Raw genomic sequence first — 21,100 nt, forward strand, 5'->3', positions numbered from 1 at the left:
TATGGTTGTGTTAAATTTTTCATTAAATTCATTCATTATTTTGCAATAATTTAATTAATTATTTTGCACTATTTAAATAACATTATACAAATAGCTACACGTATACATTTCTTAGTCTTAGGAAAAATTTTGTCTGCTGCATGTCTGTTTACTATACATGTACTATAGTGTTTTCTCTAGGATTACTTCTAATATTCCAGATTGCTCAATTTATTTATTTTTGAAAGTTATTGCAAAAATGTTATCACTTTTTCCATGTCTGAAACTCCTACCAAAACCCCTGTGCTGGCTTGTGGAGCACAATAGTAAATGTACTCAGATTTAAATCACCATAACTTTGGGGAGCTGGTGGGGTTAGCTGCAACCAGCACTGCTTGGATTCCTGCTGCAGGTGGTGTTACTCCCTGCAGCTATATTGAATTCAACAGGGTTTTTGTGATATATGGCATCCTGGGGGAATATTTTGCTCTGTGTGCCCTAGAAAACACCAGCATGCTCAGAGGTGACTGATCCTGTGTGTGTGTGTAGAGGGAGAGGAGAGGAAGGGAGGAAGTTAAGCCTGGGTGTTTCTCAAAGTGCCTTTTGCCACTCCAAATAGAGAAGCCAGATCTTTGACCTCTTTCTTGAGATCACCACCAGTTAAGGCATCTCAGCACTTGTGACCATTGAAATCACTGATTTCTTTTGAAATATCCAATTTCACTGCACCATGGGGAGCATGGACATCCTGGAAATCATGGAGGAGTCCAGCTCTATGATGCAGCAGCACATGCATATAGCCTGTGTCATGTACATGTTACAGATTTCTGAAGTATTATTTGTACCAATCTATCTTTTAGGTTTATAGGACTGGAGAGCTCACATTCTGAAAACATTTACACAGATGATTCCAGAAAGGAAGCTTAGCTGATGTTTATTTGGAAAAGCTTTAACTCTTTTTTGTTTGTTGAAGGAAAGGGTAATACAGCCATTTCTAACTCAGATCAATAAAGTATATTCATGTTTGTATACACCATGATATATTCTCTCTGTTGCTTCTGTGTTCTTGGTCTCAATACAAAATACATAACTCACAAAGCTGGGGTAATTATTAGAGACCTTATTTTAGCTTGCCCAGAAACTGAGAACCCAATGAGATATTAGAGTACTGTGTACAATATTCAGCACTGGTTATAGTGTCAGACAAGAAGATTTATCAGTGAAAGGATGAAAAGATTTCCACAACAGCAGAACTGTTTCCATTGCAGCTGCTGTACCTCAAAAAGTTCTGGGGAAAAACTGTAAAAAAAACCCCATTGCTGACAATATTGACTGTGAAATTACTTCTACAGTAAATTCTCAAGATTGTATTGCAGACCAATTTCAGAATGGCTAATCAAAGCCAATAATTTCTCTATTTATTGTGAGAATTGGTAGTGGTTAGATCTAATGAAGGCTGTTTATAGACACTCACTGTCCTAATTTCCTGCTTCATCAGAGCGTGTAACTGAAGTGAAGACTGACATCTTCGTCACCAGTTTTGGGCCTGTCTCAGACCATGATATGGTAAGTGATGGCCTGCATTTCTACAGCACTCATTTTCTCTTGACTTTTTCATTTGGAGGATAAAAGATCTATACAATAACTTATTTACCCCCTTTAAGGCTGGGCTCTCTTTGAGCCCCTGATTCAAGGATGCCATCAGGTTTTATGTGCTGCCGTTCCTGCTGCTGTGACTGCATTTAAGTGCCCTGAAATTAGAAGCCTCAGTGACTTTAATAATGTGTTTTAACAGACTTTATATTTGCTACATAATATATTATGAAATGCATTAGGGTTTGGATCTGTATTCTTCTGAGAGTGATTGCAGAGGTCCTTGCTGGCACATCACTGATCCAATTTGCCAAGAAAGATCATCATCTTAAAATGCAATTAACACTTATGCCTATGGTGTGACATCTGTACAGTCTAACCTGTATTTTTATATTAAAAGCTACTGATCAATGGAAAGTGACTTTCCTAGATCTTGGCTGCTAAAAAGAGAAGATTAATGAGAGAATTAGTGTCACTGCTTTACGGAATGAATATTAAAATCAAATTGCCAGATAACTGCAGGGAATGGAGATGTTCAGAAAACTGAATGAAGGTGCTGTGAGTCCTGGTCTTAAGAGATACCAAGAGTTGTGTAGAAATATGGATAAGGTACTTAAAATTTTCCATATAAATGAGGTGTGCACAAGTAGGTGGCGATTGAGAGGGGTAAAGCCTGGTCTGCAGCCACCAGTGTCTGCTGGATGCTCTATTAGGATGAATGCTAGAAACATCCTTGTTGATTTAAATGAAGAAATGAAAGCAATTCCAACTTGTATCTGGCTACATTTAGCTAAATACACTTAGCAAAAGAAAGATTCAAGAAAAAAAAAAGAAAAAAATAAGTAGAGGAAAGGGAACAAGTTCCATTTCTGACTACAAAATGGTCAGCTGCTTAATTTGAACTAGAAATGTAGCTAACCTTAAACACCAGGTTATTTCAAGGTTCTGACTACTCAAAACCACGTTAAGGAATAGAAAACCAGAAAAAGTAACTTTTACAAGACAGTTTATGTTTCTAACTGAACTTTATGAAAAGACACCATCAAAAGATTGCTTGGAAGGAAGTACTTCTAAAAGTGCAGTTAAACATATAAATGGTATGATATCCATACCATGTTGACTCCTGTTTTTCAGTCATTTAAACAGGAGAAAGAATTCATCATCCTCTTAATAAAATGTGTGACCAAGAAACACAGAGGCAGGTGTTCATATATTTTGAAAACTAAAGAATTCACAGAAAAGTATTTAGTGTAAAACTCCTACTCACCTCCCATAAAAAGTAATGTGTGTGCAGCCCACTCATGTTAAACCTTTGCTTGAGGAACTAGGTGTGAAACCAGAGACAGAAAGATAAATTGAAGAGTTTGCCAGAACGCAGAGTTTATCTGAATTTCACTGCACACTCGGTGCAGTGTGCTCTGTGCACAGACAGCTTGGACACCTCAGCTGGGGCTCCCCTGATCCCCATGTGCAGCCTGGGCTGGGGGAGGCTTTTGGCAGGCCAGGGGGGATGAGCTGAGCCTGGGCTGGGCTGGGCCTGGGCTGAGGCTGGGGGAGGCTTTTGGCAGGCCAGGGGGGATGAGCTGAGCCTGAGCCTGGGCTAGCCAGGGGCTGGGCTGGGCTGGGGGAGGCTTTTGGCAGGCCAGGGGGGATGAGCTGAGCCTGAGCCTGGGCTGGGGCTGGCCAGGGGCTGGGGGAGGCTTTTGGCAGGCCAGGGGGGATGAGCTGAGCCTGAGCCTGGGCTGGGCTGGGCTGGGGGAGGCTTTTGGCAGGCCAGGGGGGATGAGCTGAGCCTGAGCCTGGGCTAGCCAGGGGCTGGGCTGGGGCTGGTGGAGGCTTTTGGCAGGCCAGGGGGGATGAGCTGAGCCTGGGCTGGGCTGGGGCTGGGCTGGGGCTGGGGGAGGCTTTTGGCAGGCCAGGGGGGATGAGCTGAGCCTGAGCCTGGGCTGGGGCTGGCCAGGGGCTCCTCCAGCTCTCACTGAGTGCTAGGCAGGCACAGCCACCCTGAGCTGCCAGCTCACCTCAGCCATTTGAGGTTTGCAGAACCCAGGGAGGCGCCTCCATGGACAAGTGAGGGTGCTCCTGCCCACTCTCAATGCACTCCTCTAAGAGCAGCGTGGACACAACCTCTTAATCTATAAAGAGGTTGTCTTGGGTTGTTCTTATACTTGCAAATAAAGTTATATGGGAGAAGAGCATTTTTTAAAATAAAATCAACATTTTTGGAAGAGCTTTGCAGGTTTTCAGGCATGGGAAAGGTAAAAGACATGCCTGAAAACCTGCAAAGTGACATCATTTCAGCATGTTTGCAGGTTTTCAGGCATGCTTACATGGTGGATTGAACTGAACAACAGATACCTGGCTACTCTCATACTGTCATTTTGGTGAAAATTTTTGATGTATGTTATTTGGAATAAGAAGTGTTTCAAAATTAACTTTCTCAGACAGGTTTTTTTTTTCTATTAAACCTTCATTCCCAGTTTTTCTGTACAGTAAGCTTTTGGGGAATGATTATCTACCTTACTATCTTCCTGTAGAGAACCTCATGTAGACCATAGAGTGGTCTACCCTGTGAATAAACAAACAATCTCCAGGGAGAAGTATTAAAAGAGTAAAATAGAGAGCATTTAAGCCAAAGTGTTTTAAATATTCAATAGCATAAAATTTATTCAAAGTGCAGATAGAAATCTTGTTTTTTAACCTGCATACTATGGAATGAAGAGTCTCTGCTGTGGAGAATTTATTCCAAATTCCACCTCACTCATGTGCCTGCACATGGGCCACTGCTATTGTACATAGTCTAGAGAAAATCCTTCTGCTCCCTTGTTCTCTATGCCCCTCTGCTGTAGAAAAAAGCCCTAATTAGAGTATCTGATGGCTCTAAAGATCAGCTGTCTGTCAGGATTCATTTGAGGAGAATTAATGTACATGCTTAAGTGGGTAGTGAAAGCTGAGGAGCTGAGATATCTCAGCCAAAATTAATTCACTCTGTATGGCGTGATGACCTGGGATAGGGAAAGATTCAGCCTGCGCCAGGCATGACCTGGCAGCTACTTTTTAATTGAATTTTATCTTATGCTGTCAGGACCCTTATCAAATCTCTCTGACTCCTTGTCCTTTTCCAACAAATGAACCTTGTGTTTGTATGAAGTGAAAAACCAGACTCTCTTTTCTCAACCTGTTCCACCTCCCACTCACCCCCTTGCAGCTGAAAGAGAAAAAGGGGATGGCTTACATGCTGAAGTGATGTCACCTTCTGGGCATGTCTTTTACCTTTCCATGTGTGTAGGAGGAAATTTTCTTTGGTGCTAGTAAAACATGGAGGAAATCCAAAATTTTAATGATGGATACTGTCTCCTACACCTCCTTCTGTCCTACTCCACTGCACAGCTGGGACAGGATTTGATCACAATTCAACCTAAGGCCATGACCCAGCAAAATTCTGAAGCAAATAATTGGTTATAAGTACAAACTGCTTTCACTGAAGCTGAATAAACTCAGGCTTCAGCAGTTCACTGAGCAAGTGATTAAAAAAATAGAAATACAACTAAGAATGCACCAAAATGATTCACAGGTCTGGGATATAAATAAAATAAAATTAAATTTAAAAATCCATCAAACAACCCAAAATTAGAACAACCCATGCAACTAAATTTCCATGCCAAAAAAAATTTACTCAGATATTTCATACCCTAAAAGCAGGAAAAACACACATCAGTAAGAATTACCATTCTTTCTTGCTAATATTTACACAAGGAATAAACAGCTCAAAAGTGCTTATGTTGTTTGGAATGATGCTGATTAAAATGAAAAAACACAAATCTAAAGGAATTTGCTGTGGAGACACTTTGCCTGCTCCTTCCAGAATGTTCCCCTTTACTATCCTGTTTTTCAGGACAGCTCTATTCCTTATAGCCCTGCGTGCCCTCACACACAGGAGCTCTCTCTATTCCAGGATTTGGCATCTCCATTTGCAGGAGATCTCAGCAAAGGTTCCCTTTGTCAGCCAAGAGAGTCCCATTCAGAGTAACTCAGAACCACACTGGATAACTGCTTTTGATGTTCATCACAATATCAAAGAAGGAAGGGGCAGGGTGATCCAATGCTGCACTTCCACATGAGGATGGAATTTTCCCCTGGGAAATGCTGTACTATGCTGCATTCACGGTTTTTCACCCCCATCTATATTTTACGTATAATATTCCAACCTATCTTTCTTACTTTCACCCTCTCCCCCTTAACTTGGTTCCTGTTGCTTTGTCACAAATATTTCTTCCATTTCATAGTGAGTGTTGGTTATTTTGGCACTGAGTCAGCCACTGCTCCTGTGCCCCCAGCCCAGTCCCTGTGCAGCCCGACTGTCACTCCTGGCCCAAAGGTGCCCTCAGCTCGTGCTCTTTGTAGCCCAGCCATTTCACCCAATGAACCATTCCTCATCTCACCAGTCAGACCATAGAATTTCAGTGAACTGTGAACTTTCTGCAGGTTGATTACAACTTTATGCTAATGAGACATTTAGCACAGAAGGCTGTAGTAAGACCCTGCCTCACAAGGCTTATTTTACTCTGACACACGTTTCCTGTGCCACACATACTGACCACCTATCTGCAGCTTCAAATCGCATTTCAAGTGGGAAAAGAGTGAATTCTTTTTTATCCATTTCATTATATCTAACTCATGGGCAACTTTTGAAATACTTCCTGATGTTTCTTGTGTTGAACACAGCAATGATATTGTAACTGTTTTATAACCAGTAAGTAATACAGAAAAAAAACTTTCTGATAATGATTAATTTCATTAATAGTCATCTTGCTTCTAGGGAATGGTAAGAAGATACTTGTCAAGTTCTCATATTGCAACATGTGACATCATAAGTGTTTCCCTTTTTTTCTGAATTGATGTAGGAATACACTATAGATGTATTTTTCCGCCAAAGCTGGAAAGATGAGAGATTAAAATTCAAAGGACCTATGACTGTTCTCCGGTTAAATAATTTAATGGCCAGCAAAATTTGGACGCCTGATACCTTTTTCCACAATGGAAAGAAGTCAGTAGCTCATAACATGACAATGCCAAATAAACTCTTACGAATCACAGAGGATGGGACATTGCTATACACAATGAGGTGAGCCCTAAAATATTACATCCTTCATTTTGTTTTACAATTTAACTTGTGAAAGCATATTTTCCAGATAGAAAACTGGTTCCTTTGTGAGCATTATTTGATTCTTGCTTAATAATTATTTTCACAATAGGCCTTGGGATGATGGACAAATGGAGCTGTTTGCAGTGTTTATTTTCTGTCTCCTGCTGCGCTACCTCTACAGTCCCTGGATGCATCTTAATGCTTGATTTTAAAAGGTTCTTACAGTATTAGGAACCCATCAGTTTGCAGAGAATCTTGATTTGGCGTTGCTTTCAAGGATTCCATCAGCAAGTATAATAAAGCCTGAAAGTTTAGTGTAATCTGTACTCCTAAATTGTGTGCAAGGGTCTTTAATCTTTGGATCATATAGAAAGCAGATTCTAAGAACTAACAGATGCACACAGAATTCATTGACCATTCTTAATATTTCTTGTGCTTGGGAGCATAAAGCATCATAGCATAAAAATAGACATTTCTTTTTCCATTGATTAAAGCATTCAGAAAGTTAGGAGAAAAAATTATTTTTGTGCTGACAGCATTCATTGGAAATATATTATTCTCTTCATGGATAACTGAACTTTAGCTGTCCATTTGTTAGAGGAGTTAAATAAATCCTTTTGAAATAATGATGATATACAGTCATTCTGGGTTAAAAACCTACAAATTAAAAAATGAAAAAAAGGGTATGTTGTCTCTGTAGAGGTGCACATCCCCTCTTCATGTCTCCCATGGAATGAAAACAAGGTATAAAGGGACTCTGTTGACTTCAAGCCAAGATGGATAACTTAGCACATAGGTGAACACTGCTTTTTCTTTAAAAAATGTAAAGATGTTTTTTAAAATCAGCACAAGTGTTTGAAGAAAACAAATTCTCCAAGCATTTGGGATGTTCAATTTATTGTGCAATATCTTTCAAGACTGGCTAGACTAAAGTAGAATCATCTTGGCTGGTAGCTGCACAAGTCTAGGCCGATTTTTCTTGTCTTTCTAAAAGCTCAGCTGGTAGGGATTTAATCCACAGGAACACTATCTTGGCAGCACATTGTTCACATGTGTCTCTTCTTTTGATCATAACCATTCCTATTTCCTCACCTTTGCAAGTGCCTTAATGCAATCTTCAGCCTACTCCTCAAGTACTACTGTTGATCCTCTGCTGATGTGTGGTATGTGACTGTTTCTAGCTCATTTAACCTCTTTTATTGAGAAACATGTTTGCACTCAAGCTGATAGCAATGAAATGATTTCAGCAAATGTCTGAGCATCCAGAGTGGGCCAATTTAATGATGGCAGCAAGGAAGCAATTGCAGTTGCTAATAGATTTTAATCCTCACACCAAATGAGAAGCCTGAGCATGCCTCTGATGGACCAAGAGGAAGGGCAGAGGGGCAGAACAGTTGCACCCTCAGCCAGATAATTCAAGTCCAGTTGTAATTAATCACATAACAGATACTTTGCTGTACTTATGCTATGTGTCTTAATAGAAGTCTATTTGCTATTTCTATGAAACTAGAATAAATGTTTCCTTTTGCTCATTAATCCATTGTAGATTGACTGTGAGAGCAGAATGTCCAATGCATTTAGAAGACTTTCCTATGGATGCACATGCTTGCCCCTTGAAATTTGGAAGCTGTAAGTTTATTTTAAATGGAGGTTTCTCCCATTTTTAGGCCACTTGAAAAGAATATTCTGCAACTGAGAAAACCTCAAGGTTTTAATCTTGTGTATTTTTCAAGTTTTTGTCAGGGTTGTATCTTTATTCTTTTATATATATATATATATATATATATATATATAAAAGAATATATATACTTATATTTTATATATATATAAAATATGATATAATGGACCTTTTTTATGTGTGTTAAATATTCTACAATGTGATGCCTGGACATTCAGCAAAGATGAAAATGGCAGTGGCTCTAAATATCTAGAAAAGTATTTTGTCACATAGAAAATGTTGTTAATCTTGTTGCTTTGTTTTGTTAAAACCCAATATCAGTCCTAAAGAAAAGCAATACATGCTATAGATAACTGAATTGGTTTAGGTGAAAACCGTTTTGCTACTGTAGTCTTGGTATGTTTAGATCAACATTTTTCCTAGGATTAGAAGATACTCTTACACACTCATGGAACATTTTTGGAAGTGAAAAATCTCAGAAATCTTCAAATAGAGCGCTACACTTACAGCATAGATAGCCCTAGATGAAAGAACATACTGAACAAAGTCATTGAAATAAAATTGAATCAGAATAATTGAAATCAGTGCAAAAGCTTTTGATAAATTGAAAGAATTTCCCCCGAAACTTCAATGTGAATAGCAACCAGCCTGACACTTAACTAAACGAACTATTTTTGGAAATAAAACAGAGAGAGAAAAAAAGTGACGATCTAATTTACTCTAGTTTGTTTAACACAAACAAGGAAGTTAAAATATATGGAAGATGTAATAGTGTACAAATTGTTTCCTCAATGCTACTTTTTTTCTAACAGAAATGGGTCATTTCACTGATAATGGTTACTTAGTGGCTTGATCAATTTTAGAAGTCAACAAACAGAAAACCCAATTCATTCTTCACATGGTACCCGACAGGGTGATAATTTACTTCGGGCTGAATTGCTCTATGTTTGCCATGAGACAGCAGTGATGTTTTGTCTTTAAAGAGCTGCTAATCTCCTAGATAAGGCTTAGAGAACAACAAGCTCATACAACCTTGGAGTACAACTGACAGGAATTGTTTGCTCCTTGAATGTTAAGTTTTCTTGGAGAGCACTTAGAATAAATCTTTCCAAACACCTCGTGAAAGAGAGTGGAGTGGGGGGAAGCTTCACTCCAGTTTATAACAGGACAGATGCTGCAGTGGCTCTTGATTAATAAGAAACCTGCGCACCCAAGATCCCGGTGAGATCAGGAGTGGCTGCACAAATCAAATTTCTTCTGATGTGCTCACTAAAGTGTCCCTGCAGGCATCGTGCTGGAGCTGCAGGCAGGGAGAGATGGCTGATCCTGCAACAAACCTGCTAATGACAATTTAAACCAGGAGCAGTTTCTGAACAAATTTGATTTACTAGACTGAATTTTATAGACACGACAAGACACCTATCAGGGCATCTGTGCATCACTGAACCATAGCCCAAACACCAGACCTGCCCTAGTATGAACAGTATTTCCCATTCTTTTCCCACACTGAGTTCTTTCTGGCTCACTGTGTCCCAGATTAATGGACTCTTTGTTCACACACTGCACAGCTTTCCAGATTACTGAGGACTGTGCCTCAGTTAAATGACTAAGATTTGCAGAAATTATTAAATAAAAGGGATGGATAATATAGATTTGCTTAAAAGTCCAGAACCACACCAGAAGGCAAGAACAAGACAGCAGACAAACGTGCAAGTGTATCTGCATCTTTTGTATCAAAATTGATCTTTTTATCCGTAAAAAAAAATTTCATAATAGACTTAATTTTCTTAATTGAACAAAAAAATCACTGATATTTCTGATAGAAAGACCATTTCTTACACCACTCAGAGGCAATAACTGACATTCTATACTCAGAGTACAGTTGAGGACTGTCATGTTCTACAGGATTTTTTGTTGTTTTTGGTTTTTTTTTTGTTTGAACACTAATGTTCTGTGGCAGCTGTCCTAAAAAAACAAGTAACTACAAATGCTTGGAAAGATCATTAGACAAAATCAAGGAGTCTTCAAGCAAACTTTTCATTCACCCACTAAATTCAGGCGAACTTCTAATTTGGGATCCTCGTGGGGAGGAGTTCCTCCTGTAACATGGTTTTACTGCAAACACTGCATGAAGAATTCACTGTTGAAAACAGCCCTTAAAGCTGCATCTCCCCCTTCCTTCTCATCAGATCATATGCCATAATTATCAAGTTACAGAATATTTCTTTCAATATTTAATTCTTCATAGAAATATCTCCAACAGGACAAATGGCTGGACCCAAGCAAGTTATGAAAGTGGGACTCACTGTTACACATAAAAAAAGAACAGATCTTATAATTAATTTCCACTTTTTAAGTGAGAATCATATTTAAATACATTTGGGACATTTTAGTCAAACTAAAGCAATTAATTATAATCATCTTAATGGACTGGAAAATTTACTGGGAATGAATTTAATTGTCACAAAATCCATGCTTAAAGTGCAGACTACAATCTAACACTTAGCTCCCCAAGGTAGTGTTTGCCTAGCTCCATTTGTTTTAGATTAAATTGGATAAGAGGTTTTTTATGTCCTCCACTGTTACTCATCACTTCTTGGAGCTGGATTCCTAAAAGCCTCACAGTGAAGGAGCTGCACATCTCCTGTGGACTCTGCCCATACTGGAGGGACCAATAAATGGTTGACCCAGCTCCAAGGCTAAAGTGATTTGCCAAAGAGCAGCTTAAGCTAGAGGTTATTCCAGTGTAAATTCAATGTGACAAATGCTAAAGAAATTCTGGAACAACAAAATGCCATATGTTGGCAAAACAAAATCAGAAAGGCAGATGCTCTCCTCAACTCTTACCACAAACATCTGATTGTCAGTTTAAAACTGAGGCCACTCTGGAAACCAGCAGTGATGGGAGCAGATGGCTGCATTGCTGCTTATGCAACGTGAACTGGAAGCTGAGGAGGGCAGCAGAATCGAGCACCAAATCTGGCAGCTCAATTCTAGCACTGCCCAGTGCTGCCCCTTCCCTCTAAACCAATCCAGTCATTCTCAGTAGCTCAGAAAAGCACTCCTCTCTCTTCCAAGCTCATATTCCAGAACAAATGCTTGAAAATTAATTTTATTACTGTCTTTATGTGACTAGATTAGCAAGGCAATTTCTTTGTTTACTCTGGCCATTATTTTTAAAGTCAGAATTATTAAGATGTAGATTTGCTTTTGCCATTGACTCCAAAAACATATTCCAAGATATGTTACAGTGCTTAGGGAATATGAAGCCCAAAGATAAAAGCACCCTTCAGCTTCAATAATGCAGAATCAAATGCCATGCAATTAATTTACCAGCACATTCTACCCAACTGACTCTTCAATTACTAGCTGTTATCTCTTACACTGATAAGGTAAAATTGCTAACTCACAAATGAGGTCAAGTGAATGAGATTCTTCCCTTTCACTTCCTGCTTGTCAGTCTGAAAAAAGGGAAATTCTCATCTTGTAGGTAGAGTCCTTCTGTTATTTTGGATGCCCTAGGATGCCCCATCCTGCTCCAGCTGCCTTTGGTGGGCAAGCTTGATGCAGATTCAAGCTTGAATTGATTCCCATTCAAGCCCTTGGGTACCTTTTAGGTGTAAAGAATTACATGAGCTGCCTCTGTGTAGTCAATTAACTCCCACCCAACTGCTCCAAGTGAGAGCTGCCAGATTCCAGACCCCACAAAATGACAGCAGAACTTTACTACGGAATTAGGATTAAAAACATTTATGTGTAGCTCAGTTCTGGAAAGAACATAAATAACAGCACAAAGCCCCTCAATGGCATGTGTAGATGCTGCTGAATGATTTGTATAACACACCACACTGCTTGGGCTTGGAGAGCCCACAGTGCTTTTCTTTTGCATTGCTCCAAACTCAAGTCCTGAGTGTGAGGACTAATAAGAAATAACCAAAACCAAAAGATAAACTAATTGTGATTTAAACTCACTTTCTCCTAGGTAGCCTCAGAAGTGTCTGCTAGGCCCATTTCACAGCAAGGACAGTGTGATGGGGCATGACCAAAATGGAGCTGTAGCCAGGCTAAGGATGAGAGGATCACTGAAGCCACTCTGAGAAGGATTTACAGAGGCCCAGAAAACAGCACACTATGAAAAATTGAAAAGTTTGGGGCTCATCTTTCTTTACAGTAGCTAGAAGTGAGAAAAAGCATTGGGGTTCTTGCATGCTCATGAAATTCCACTTCTCACTCTCACTTCTTTACGTAAGCAGGAAATATATGAGAGAAATATTTTCATGCCATGGAGGACCAACCTTAATCCAGCCCCACAGCAGCTATTTAGCTATTTTGTAAAAATCAGTCGTACTTCCTATAGATAAATTCCAGTAAGATAGTTGTGGGTTTCTACAGATAATTAAAGAGTATTAAATATTCAAACTACTGCTCAAAACACTGTTCTGACAAAACCATAAGGCAACAGAAAGTGCAAAGCTTACATGCAATGTATTTCTTTTAAATCAGATGCTTATACCAGAGCAGAGGTTGTGTATGAGTGGACACGGGAGCCAGCGAGGTCGGTGGTTGTGGCTGAAGATGGCTCTCGACTGAACCAGTACGACCTGCTGGGACAAACTGTGGACTCTGGGATTGTGCAGTCCAGCACAGGTCTGTGACAGATACTTTGGAAGGGTGATATTTGGTTGTCAAGATATAATTCAGAGCAGATCTTTGTAAAAAATACAAAGACATAAGAGTGAATTGTAATACATGTACTTCAGATTTAGAAAGCATGACTCTGAAAAGAGAATACATCCTGGGATTGTTTTCCTACTTCAACTGGTGGTAAAAATGTTTGAACAATTAAAAAGCTTCCTACAGTGTCAGATCTAGTCAGAAAAACCAATAATTTATGTAATAAAGAAGCACTCCTCATGTTCTTCTCATATTATTTGCTTACTATATAGGCTGATAAAAATAGCATAACAATATGAATCCTCAAAGATTGATATTTCTGGGGACAGTGAAGTTGCTAAAAGCAAGTACATAGTTTCTCAAGGAAGTATTTAGAGAATGAAAAAAACTGTCATCAACTCAAAACCATCTGTAACACGATTTTCACAAAAAAAAAACCATGATTTTTTTTCAAAAACATCCAAACACGATTTCCTTTAATCCTGGCACCAGCTTTAACTCCAAAAATTTAATGAGATACAGAAATAATACAGCTGACTTTTATAGTATGACATACCTGAAACCTTGAAGCTGGCTACAGCCCCTTGTGTTTTTAACTTTGCAGTGCTTGTTTCAAGATGTAAATTTTTTAAAGTTTATTTTCTGATAATTTGGACGATCTAAATGCAGTAAGAATCTGAGCACTGGCATGAACAAGAGCTCTGCTGATCAGATTGACTGGTCAGTGGACCAAAGCAATTTATCTAAGAAGAAATACCTTTCTTTCTAACTTCCTTGGGTAAGAAAAGATAAGAGATAAGAGAATATAAGATGTGTAAGCTACAACTTGTGAAAGCCCAGCCATCAGACACTGTGAATATAGGCAATATTTTGCTCAAGAGCTATTTGAAATTTTAGACTGTAGGGAATTTTATGACTGTATTGCAACGCTTTCAAAACAGAACCCCAGAGGAATTGGAAAGTTATGAGTGATCAGCAGCTGTCACAAACGTGGTGATGCTGTTCAATTAAAGAAAGCCAGAAAACATGGGGAGCCCAAGCTGCAGTGAATAACTGGAGTGCTTTCATGCCCTGCAGTCAGCTCAATCAATCTTATCAAACATCTTTTAATGAGTGGCTGCCCAATGAGTGCAGTCCATGGGTACTGTGGAAACTTTAGAACAGGGTTGTGCCCTGTAACTGAAGTGCAGAGCATTATTGCAGGCCTCTGCTTCGCCCAGTTCACTCCCTCAGCATCACCTTTATCTGACTCCAGCTCAGACCTGCTGCAGTGATTAACAGATGAGAGTAATCCCTGTCTTTTTAATTGCCTTTATGCTTTGGATCTTGTTCTCATTTTCCAGAGGTTAAAAATACTTTGATAATTTAGGCAGCTAAATAAAGCATCAGAGTACAGTGGTGTGTTCACTCTGTATTCTTAGCTTGCCATCTACAATCAGTGAATTAATTCTGACACACCGTTGTGCACATTCTATATCTGATTGCATTAAAATAGTTTCCCACGTCATATTTTAAGTAGATAAAATTAAATTGTTGGCTCTCCTAGCCAAGACTGGCACCTTTTGTAAGATCATAATCTCTGGTACAGAGGAGAAGGAGTTTGTTTCAGTGAAAGTTAAAGAAAGATGAGCAAAATTTAAGTAATAATTCCCACTACAGCTGTTCCTATTTTTAAAATAAAAAAAAAATCCTTATATATCCTTTGCTTTACCATTCAATTTAAAATTTTTTCTCTTCTCTCCCTTTGCTGCTGTCTTTTATATTGAAAGGATATTGTCATATCTTATAAATAAGCTTTCCTTGGGGTTAGAAATTGAGCAAGATTGCTCAAATGAATGTTCTTCTGGACTCTGCATTACAGAAATGGGCATTTGACATGCTCTGTGCATAAGCAGTCAATGTCTAGACATAGTTTTTCAATCAAGTTTAAGCTTTTCCTGTACAAGAGCAGTTTTCTCCTTCCATCTGCCTACATTTTAAAATAGAACTACAGTAATTTCACATGTCATCTCTAATCTAGACAGAAGTTTCCACTCAGTTACGTGTCTACTTGTTTCATTCCTAAGACATTCATTGCATAATAAGAAGCATCAGTCTAGTAAAAAAATATGGATATAAAAAATAAAAACAATAGGTTTTTCAGACTTTGGAGAACATACTGTTGGTCAAAATTCATTTTAAATTACATAAATAATGATCTGAAAATGAGCAATATTTGCTCTGCTGGCAAGAAAGGTTTACGGAATGACGTAAGTGTATTAGAATATTAGATATATTTATATTTATTATTGAAAGTATAAATAAAATTTATTTATATATAAAAAAACAATTAATTTTCATTGCACTTGGACTACCCAGCTCATACAGCTTTGCAGTTCCAAAAGCATTAGGGCTAATGAAAATATTGTATGCTATTCTTATAGTAATCATTTATTTCAGGAGAGAATAATCATTTACTAAGGTCCTAAATTAGCAGAACAGGGACACTTCAGCGTACATAAAGCACAAATAGTGGTAATGCAAACACCATCACACCAGCAATTACATCTTAAGCTTGGCCCAACAGAAACATTTTTGGAGGCTGTCTTGATTTAGTCTTTAGGTTGTGTTTACATGGTTATGCTGTGGTGGCTTTCCATCCTCTAATGGAATAAGACTTTTACAAGAGCTTTAAACAGCCACCAGTTAATGCAGACTTTCATTCACTACCCAGCAGAGCAAAATATGCACATTTAATTAGCATTTCCCAGAAATGTCTAATTTTTTATTATTAAGGAAAAATTTACAAACCCACCAGGTTTATTAAGTGTTTTCTTCAGAGCTGACCCATTTTGATTTAAGGATTTCTATTTTATAATAGGGGTGAATGGAATGAAAAACACTTCCTTCAAAGGCCTCTGCTGTGTATATTTATAAAAGCTTTAATGCTCTTTTTTCTTGGTTTTAGGGGAATATGTTGTTATGACTACACATTTCCATTTGAAGAGGAAGATTGGTTACTTTGTCATCCAGACTTATCTGCCATGCATCATGACAGTGATACTGTCACAGGTGTCCTTCTGGCTCAACAGAGAATCTGTCCCAGCAAGAACTGTGTTTGGTAAGCAAGATCTGTAAACCTCCTGGCAACATGAGGCAATTGGGTTTCAGAAATGTTGTGGTAAATGCAGTTATTGTAACGTGGTTGGAGAACAGTGTGAGCCTGGACATGTTGCAGCACACAAGAGCTAACAAATTTCATTGTGAAGGTATAGGTCCAAAGCTTTTAAACTGATTTGGAACTGACTGTAAAAAGAGACCTGAAAATACCTCAAGCCATCCATTACCATTAGAATATTCCAAAACAATCAGATTATGAATAAAACATCTCTGACAATGGCAATAATGTTAATCATGGGATTATCAAAAAGGCTTTAATCAATGGGTATCTGTCATTTGACATCTTTAGGCCCTTGGAAAATTCTTATTTTAATTTTTTTTTTCCTTAATCCCTTTTACAGGCTACTGTTAGATCAGCAACAATTTATTGTGCTTAGAGCAGTGAATACATGCACTGAAGGCATGCAGTGAGCAGGCATCTAAAAGACCCTCCAGTTTATACAGCTGGTCCCTAGAGTTTAACCACTGCTTGGAAATGCTCATCTTAAAAATATTCTTTCATATACTTTGGTGATATTAACTCAAGTCAAGTATATATTAAAAACAAAAAAAAAGGCAATGAATTTTCATTTAGGAAAGCTGGAGCCTGAGATTTCTGCTATGTGACCTAGTCCTTGGTGATATCCAGATGGGACTGCTGAACACCTTTGGCAGGAGGTGGAAGCATCCCCAGCCAAGCTGGCTTGGACACTCGTTTTGCTGCCTCAGGGCACTGCAAGGACAGGATGCTTTGGCCCTCTGGCTTTGCCAAAGAGAATTAACCCATTTATTCTGAACGTGGCAAAGCCAGAGAGTCACTGTTGAGAAATGCAGCCTCTGAAGCTTGTGTTGAACAAGAGCTATTTTTATGGATCTTTTCTTGCACCATTCACAGCTGTGCTTTAGTTTCTCATTTTCTCTGGAAATCAATCACGACTTGCATAGCCTTAGACCTCATGAACCAAGCAGTGACTTTCTGTTGATATATAGATGTGCATTTACAGAACAGTGGTTTAGACTACAGTATAATTAAATTTGATTCACTTAATATTGTTTAGATTAGCAACTAAAATTAATTCTGAATTTTTAACATCAGCTTTGCTGAGAACTACTCTGCTAGGGAGTTGTATAGTCAAATCCATTGAAATTATAACTATTTTACCTCTTTTTGCACGTACCATTTAAAAAGAAATGTCTGATCATCAGTTTGAAATGCTGTACTTCACACTCATTACATGGAGAACAGAATTTCCTAGTCTCAATGGATAATATATAATACTGCACAGTTTTCAAACTGCTATCTTCACAGGCTCAAGAACCCACAAATTTCTCAGTTTTCATTTTAGAAGACAGTTATTTAGTCAATACTCTTGGGTTTGCTCCATCATTATATATCAAGAGAGCTTTTTCATTTCAAAATGGCAGTGAAACAAAGCTTCAGAACATCTTGCATGAATGCATATACATACAGAAGCACAACATTGATCTTTTAGCCCACTCAGTACCACACATAATAAAAGTTATAAATCTTTCCTCTGCTGCTATGTAAGAGAAACATAAGGTCACTAGCAATAAGTCAAAGAACACATTTGGTTACATCTCAAGAAAGAGAAATTGATTCCTCATTAGGCACTAATAATTCAAGCTCTTCACACTACCACGTAAAAATGTTGTTCATTAATTGACCTATTTTAGAGCACTGCTCATTTCCACTAACACTCAGTGCAGCAAAGATGAACTTGCCAGACACATTGGAGACATGACAGTGCAGTTGTCAAGGTAACTTGTGGACATGTGATTTGATGTAAATGCCTTGCGTGCACTCGGAGATTAATTTTTCCAAGCAGCTGCAAGCAGAGTGAATCAGTGCAGTCCTGCTTGCTCTCTGGGGCCAGGTGAGAGGAAAGGTTCAGCAGTGAGGAGGCTCTGATATCAGAAATGCAAATTATACTGTCAGTCTTACATAAAATCTTTGCTATGTTCAGGGTGTCAGTGAATAAAGGGACAGAAATCTGTAAAACCATCATTTTTAAAAAAATGAAATAACACAAATCTTGATGCCCTTGAATATAGCTTTGAAGTAAAATAACCCAAAGAAGATGAAACAAGTTTTTTTGTTTTCTAACTATCTCAGAACTGCTGCAAGAAAGAACTAAAGATGTTGAATTGTTACATCTGTAGTATAAATTGCAACGGATGAATAAAGAACTGCAATGAAATCCTTCAAATACCAGGAAGAGTAAAGTAGTTCAGAAATCACATTTCCATTCCAACTTTAAAAATAATATTCTATTACAACAACATGAAAGAACAAAAGTATAAAAAACATTCTGATAATCCTGCAACTTCCACAGAACTCAAAACCTGATATCCTCATTTACAAACTGAGCTCAGGTGGGGAAGTTTGTAAGAACCAGGGGTGTAGAAAAGGCTGTACCACCTACAACAGCTGGGAAATGAAGCACAAACATAACCTGAAGACCCAAACTCTGCTTTGCAGGAGTAACAACTGTGCTGACCATGACCACCCTGAGCATCAGTGCCAGGAACTCTCTGCCCAAGGTGGCCTATGCCACGGCCATGGACTGGTTCATCGCCGTCTGCTACGCCTTCGTCTTCTCGGCGCTCATCGAGTTCGCCACCGTCAACTACTTCACCAAGAGGGGCTACGCCTGGGACGGCAAGAGCGTGGTGCCAGAAAAGGTAACCCCTCCCACAGCCACCCCAAAAGGTCACACACACTCTGACACACCTGGTCACTCTATGGGAAGGGGTTTAGCACATTAAAAATTCTTATTATGTACAAGAGTTACTGCTCCAAAGGAGTTTGCTGCAGTGTCCACACACAGCATTTCTATGCCATGATTACTTAGACATTTAATACCTAAATACTACTTCTGACATGCTGGGTGATACTTCATGCTATTAATAATGAAATGTTCTACTGAGATTTTGGCTTCAGGAATTGAGCAGAAAAAAACCAACATGTATTATTTTAAGGGAAGGCAATTATGTTTTGCTATTTGAACAAGAGAAAGAGTGGATGCCTCAGTGTAAACGTAAGAAAAACAATTCTGTAGCTGCAGTTTTTGACAGTTCCCAAGGTATAGTGCTCCCCAGCACAAAATTCAGAAGTGCTGCTCTATCATCATGACCAAGTAAATCACCATAGGAGTTCTTTTTTCCTTTCTTAGCTATAGGAAATATGTGTTTATTTAGAAGGAGGAATTGAGAGCTGTGCTGGGAGCGTGCAATCCTGATCTGTACCTCCATGAACGCACTGGAGAAAACTCCCACTGATTCCTTTAGGTCTGGGATCAGACCTGGTCCATAAACCACAAGTGCACCAAGAAATTGTTGAGGACATTTAGGGGATAAAAGAGAAGTTTGCTGTTTCCTGGGAATTACCATATCAGCTGCTTCTGTGAGCAAGCTCATTCAGTTGGGTTTATTTCCCCCGCTGGTAATCAGGAACACTCACAGACTAGACATCCAACAGAACAGGTATTTGGAGGAGCAGATATTACTCACTGGTATGCAAAGATTTGTTTTTAATTCAGGATTATATGTATATATATTATTTATGTATATTCGTTGTGTAAGTCAGTGAAAAAACCTCCAAATCATATTACAGCATTTATACAGTGGCAACTACTACAAAAGTATTGTAGAACAAGGGACTGAAGTATCAAAACAAACTTACAGTAATGATCTCCACACCTGCTGCTCAATGTTGAGTTTTCACTTATTGATGATACTTTCACTGAAAATAATATTTTTGATTCTGTCTTTTCATATTTATAAAAATGAACTGCATTGATAAAACTTTATCCTTAAATATTAAATATTGCCTTGCTAATTTATCCTCCCTTGTAATGTAGTTACTATAATGAGCTGCTTCATTTGTTACCAAGACAATTACATTCTTAAAAAACTCCTACACAACATGCACCACTACAAACATAGTTTAAAACTATGGAAGATTTATGGCTTTGTGCTTGTTAGCAGGTAAGGGGCTTTATGTGTCATTTGCTGGTACCTGTGAGTTTTCTGCAGTGAGGAAAAGACAGCAAGGCAAGATCTCAATGATCAGAGCATCACAGCCTAATCAAATTTAGAGCTCTAATTAGCTGTCATATTGCTTGTTCATGAAGTTGAATTTGACATGAAATATTAAGACCCAGGCTGGTGTCAGGGTTTTCTGTGGATCGAATTTCTAGTGACATTTAAATCTATTGAAAGGGTTTCCTCTGAGACTTCAGTGAAGCTGCTCTTTGTCTGCTGGATTTATTGCTGCTCACCTGTGTATCTGAATGAGCAGCAAACAGGATTGCCTTTACACTCAGCAACCATGTTAGCAGCCTCCCTACCTGGGAGGGGAAAAAATGGACAGCCAAAAACAAGCAAACAAACAAAAACCTAACAAACCCCAAAACAAACAAGCCAAACAAAAAACAAAACAACAACAAAAAACAGAACAAAATAAACAAAAAACCCAAACAAAATAAAACCTTTTTTTGTTGGAATATTTTTTAACCTGTTTGTTCCGATGATTTGAAGCTTTTTCTTGGCCTGAAGCTAAGAATTTTATTGCCATGAATTAAAGAACATCTACATCAGAGTCATTAGGTGAATCCCTTTCTTTACTAAGTGGCATAATTTTAACATTTGAGCCTACATTTCCTTCCAGCATGGGTCTCCAAAGCTGTTCCTCCACCAGCCTTGCCCCATCTGCCCTGAGGTTTCTGCAGGTTCCTTTCCTGTTCCCAGCTGTGCAGCAGGAGTCTGTCCACTCCCTGAAATGTTCACCTCTTGAACAACAATTTTTGAATCAAAACTCCATTATTAGGGGGTCAAAGTAGCCATTACCCTATAGTTGATCTGTCATTAAA

The 21,100-nt window shown here is 38.6% G+C and overlaps 1 protein-coding gene across 5 annotated transcripts in view; it reads left to right on the forward strand.

The window, feature by feature from the left end:
* Positions 1-21,100, forward strand: part of GABRA1 (gamma-aminobutyric acid type A receptor subunit alpha1) — a 40,835-nt gene that overhangs the window by 15,716 nt on the left and 4,019 nt on the right. For all 5 annotated transcript variants that reach the window (XM_054642666.2, XM_077186640.1, XM_077186638.1 and 2 more), the window contains exons 4-9: positions 1,478-1,545; positions 6,477-6,697; positions 8,265-8,347; positions 12,900-13,043; positions 16,018-16,170; positions 18,709-18,911. In XM_054642666.2, the coding sequence (XP_054498641.1) occupies positions 1,478-1,545; positions 6,477-6,697; positions 8,265-8,347; positions 12,900-13,043; positions 16,018-16,170; positions 18,709-18,911 (872 nt within the window). The remainder of the gene's footprint in view (positions 1-1,477; positions 1,546-6,476; positions 6,698-8,264; positions 8,348-12,899; positions 13,044-16,017; positions 16,171-18,708; positions 18,912-21,100) is intronic.

The sequence above is a fragment of the Agelaius phoeniceus genome, chromosome 15, assembly GCF_051311805.1.
Source record: "Agelaius phoeniceus isolate bAgePho1 chromosome 15, bAgePho1.hap1, whole genome shotgun sequence".
Lineage (NCBI taxonomy): Eukaryota > Metazoa > Chordata > Aves > Passeriformes > Icteridae > Agelaius > Agelaius phoeniceus.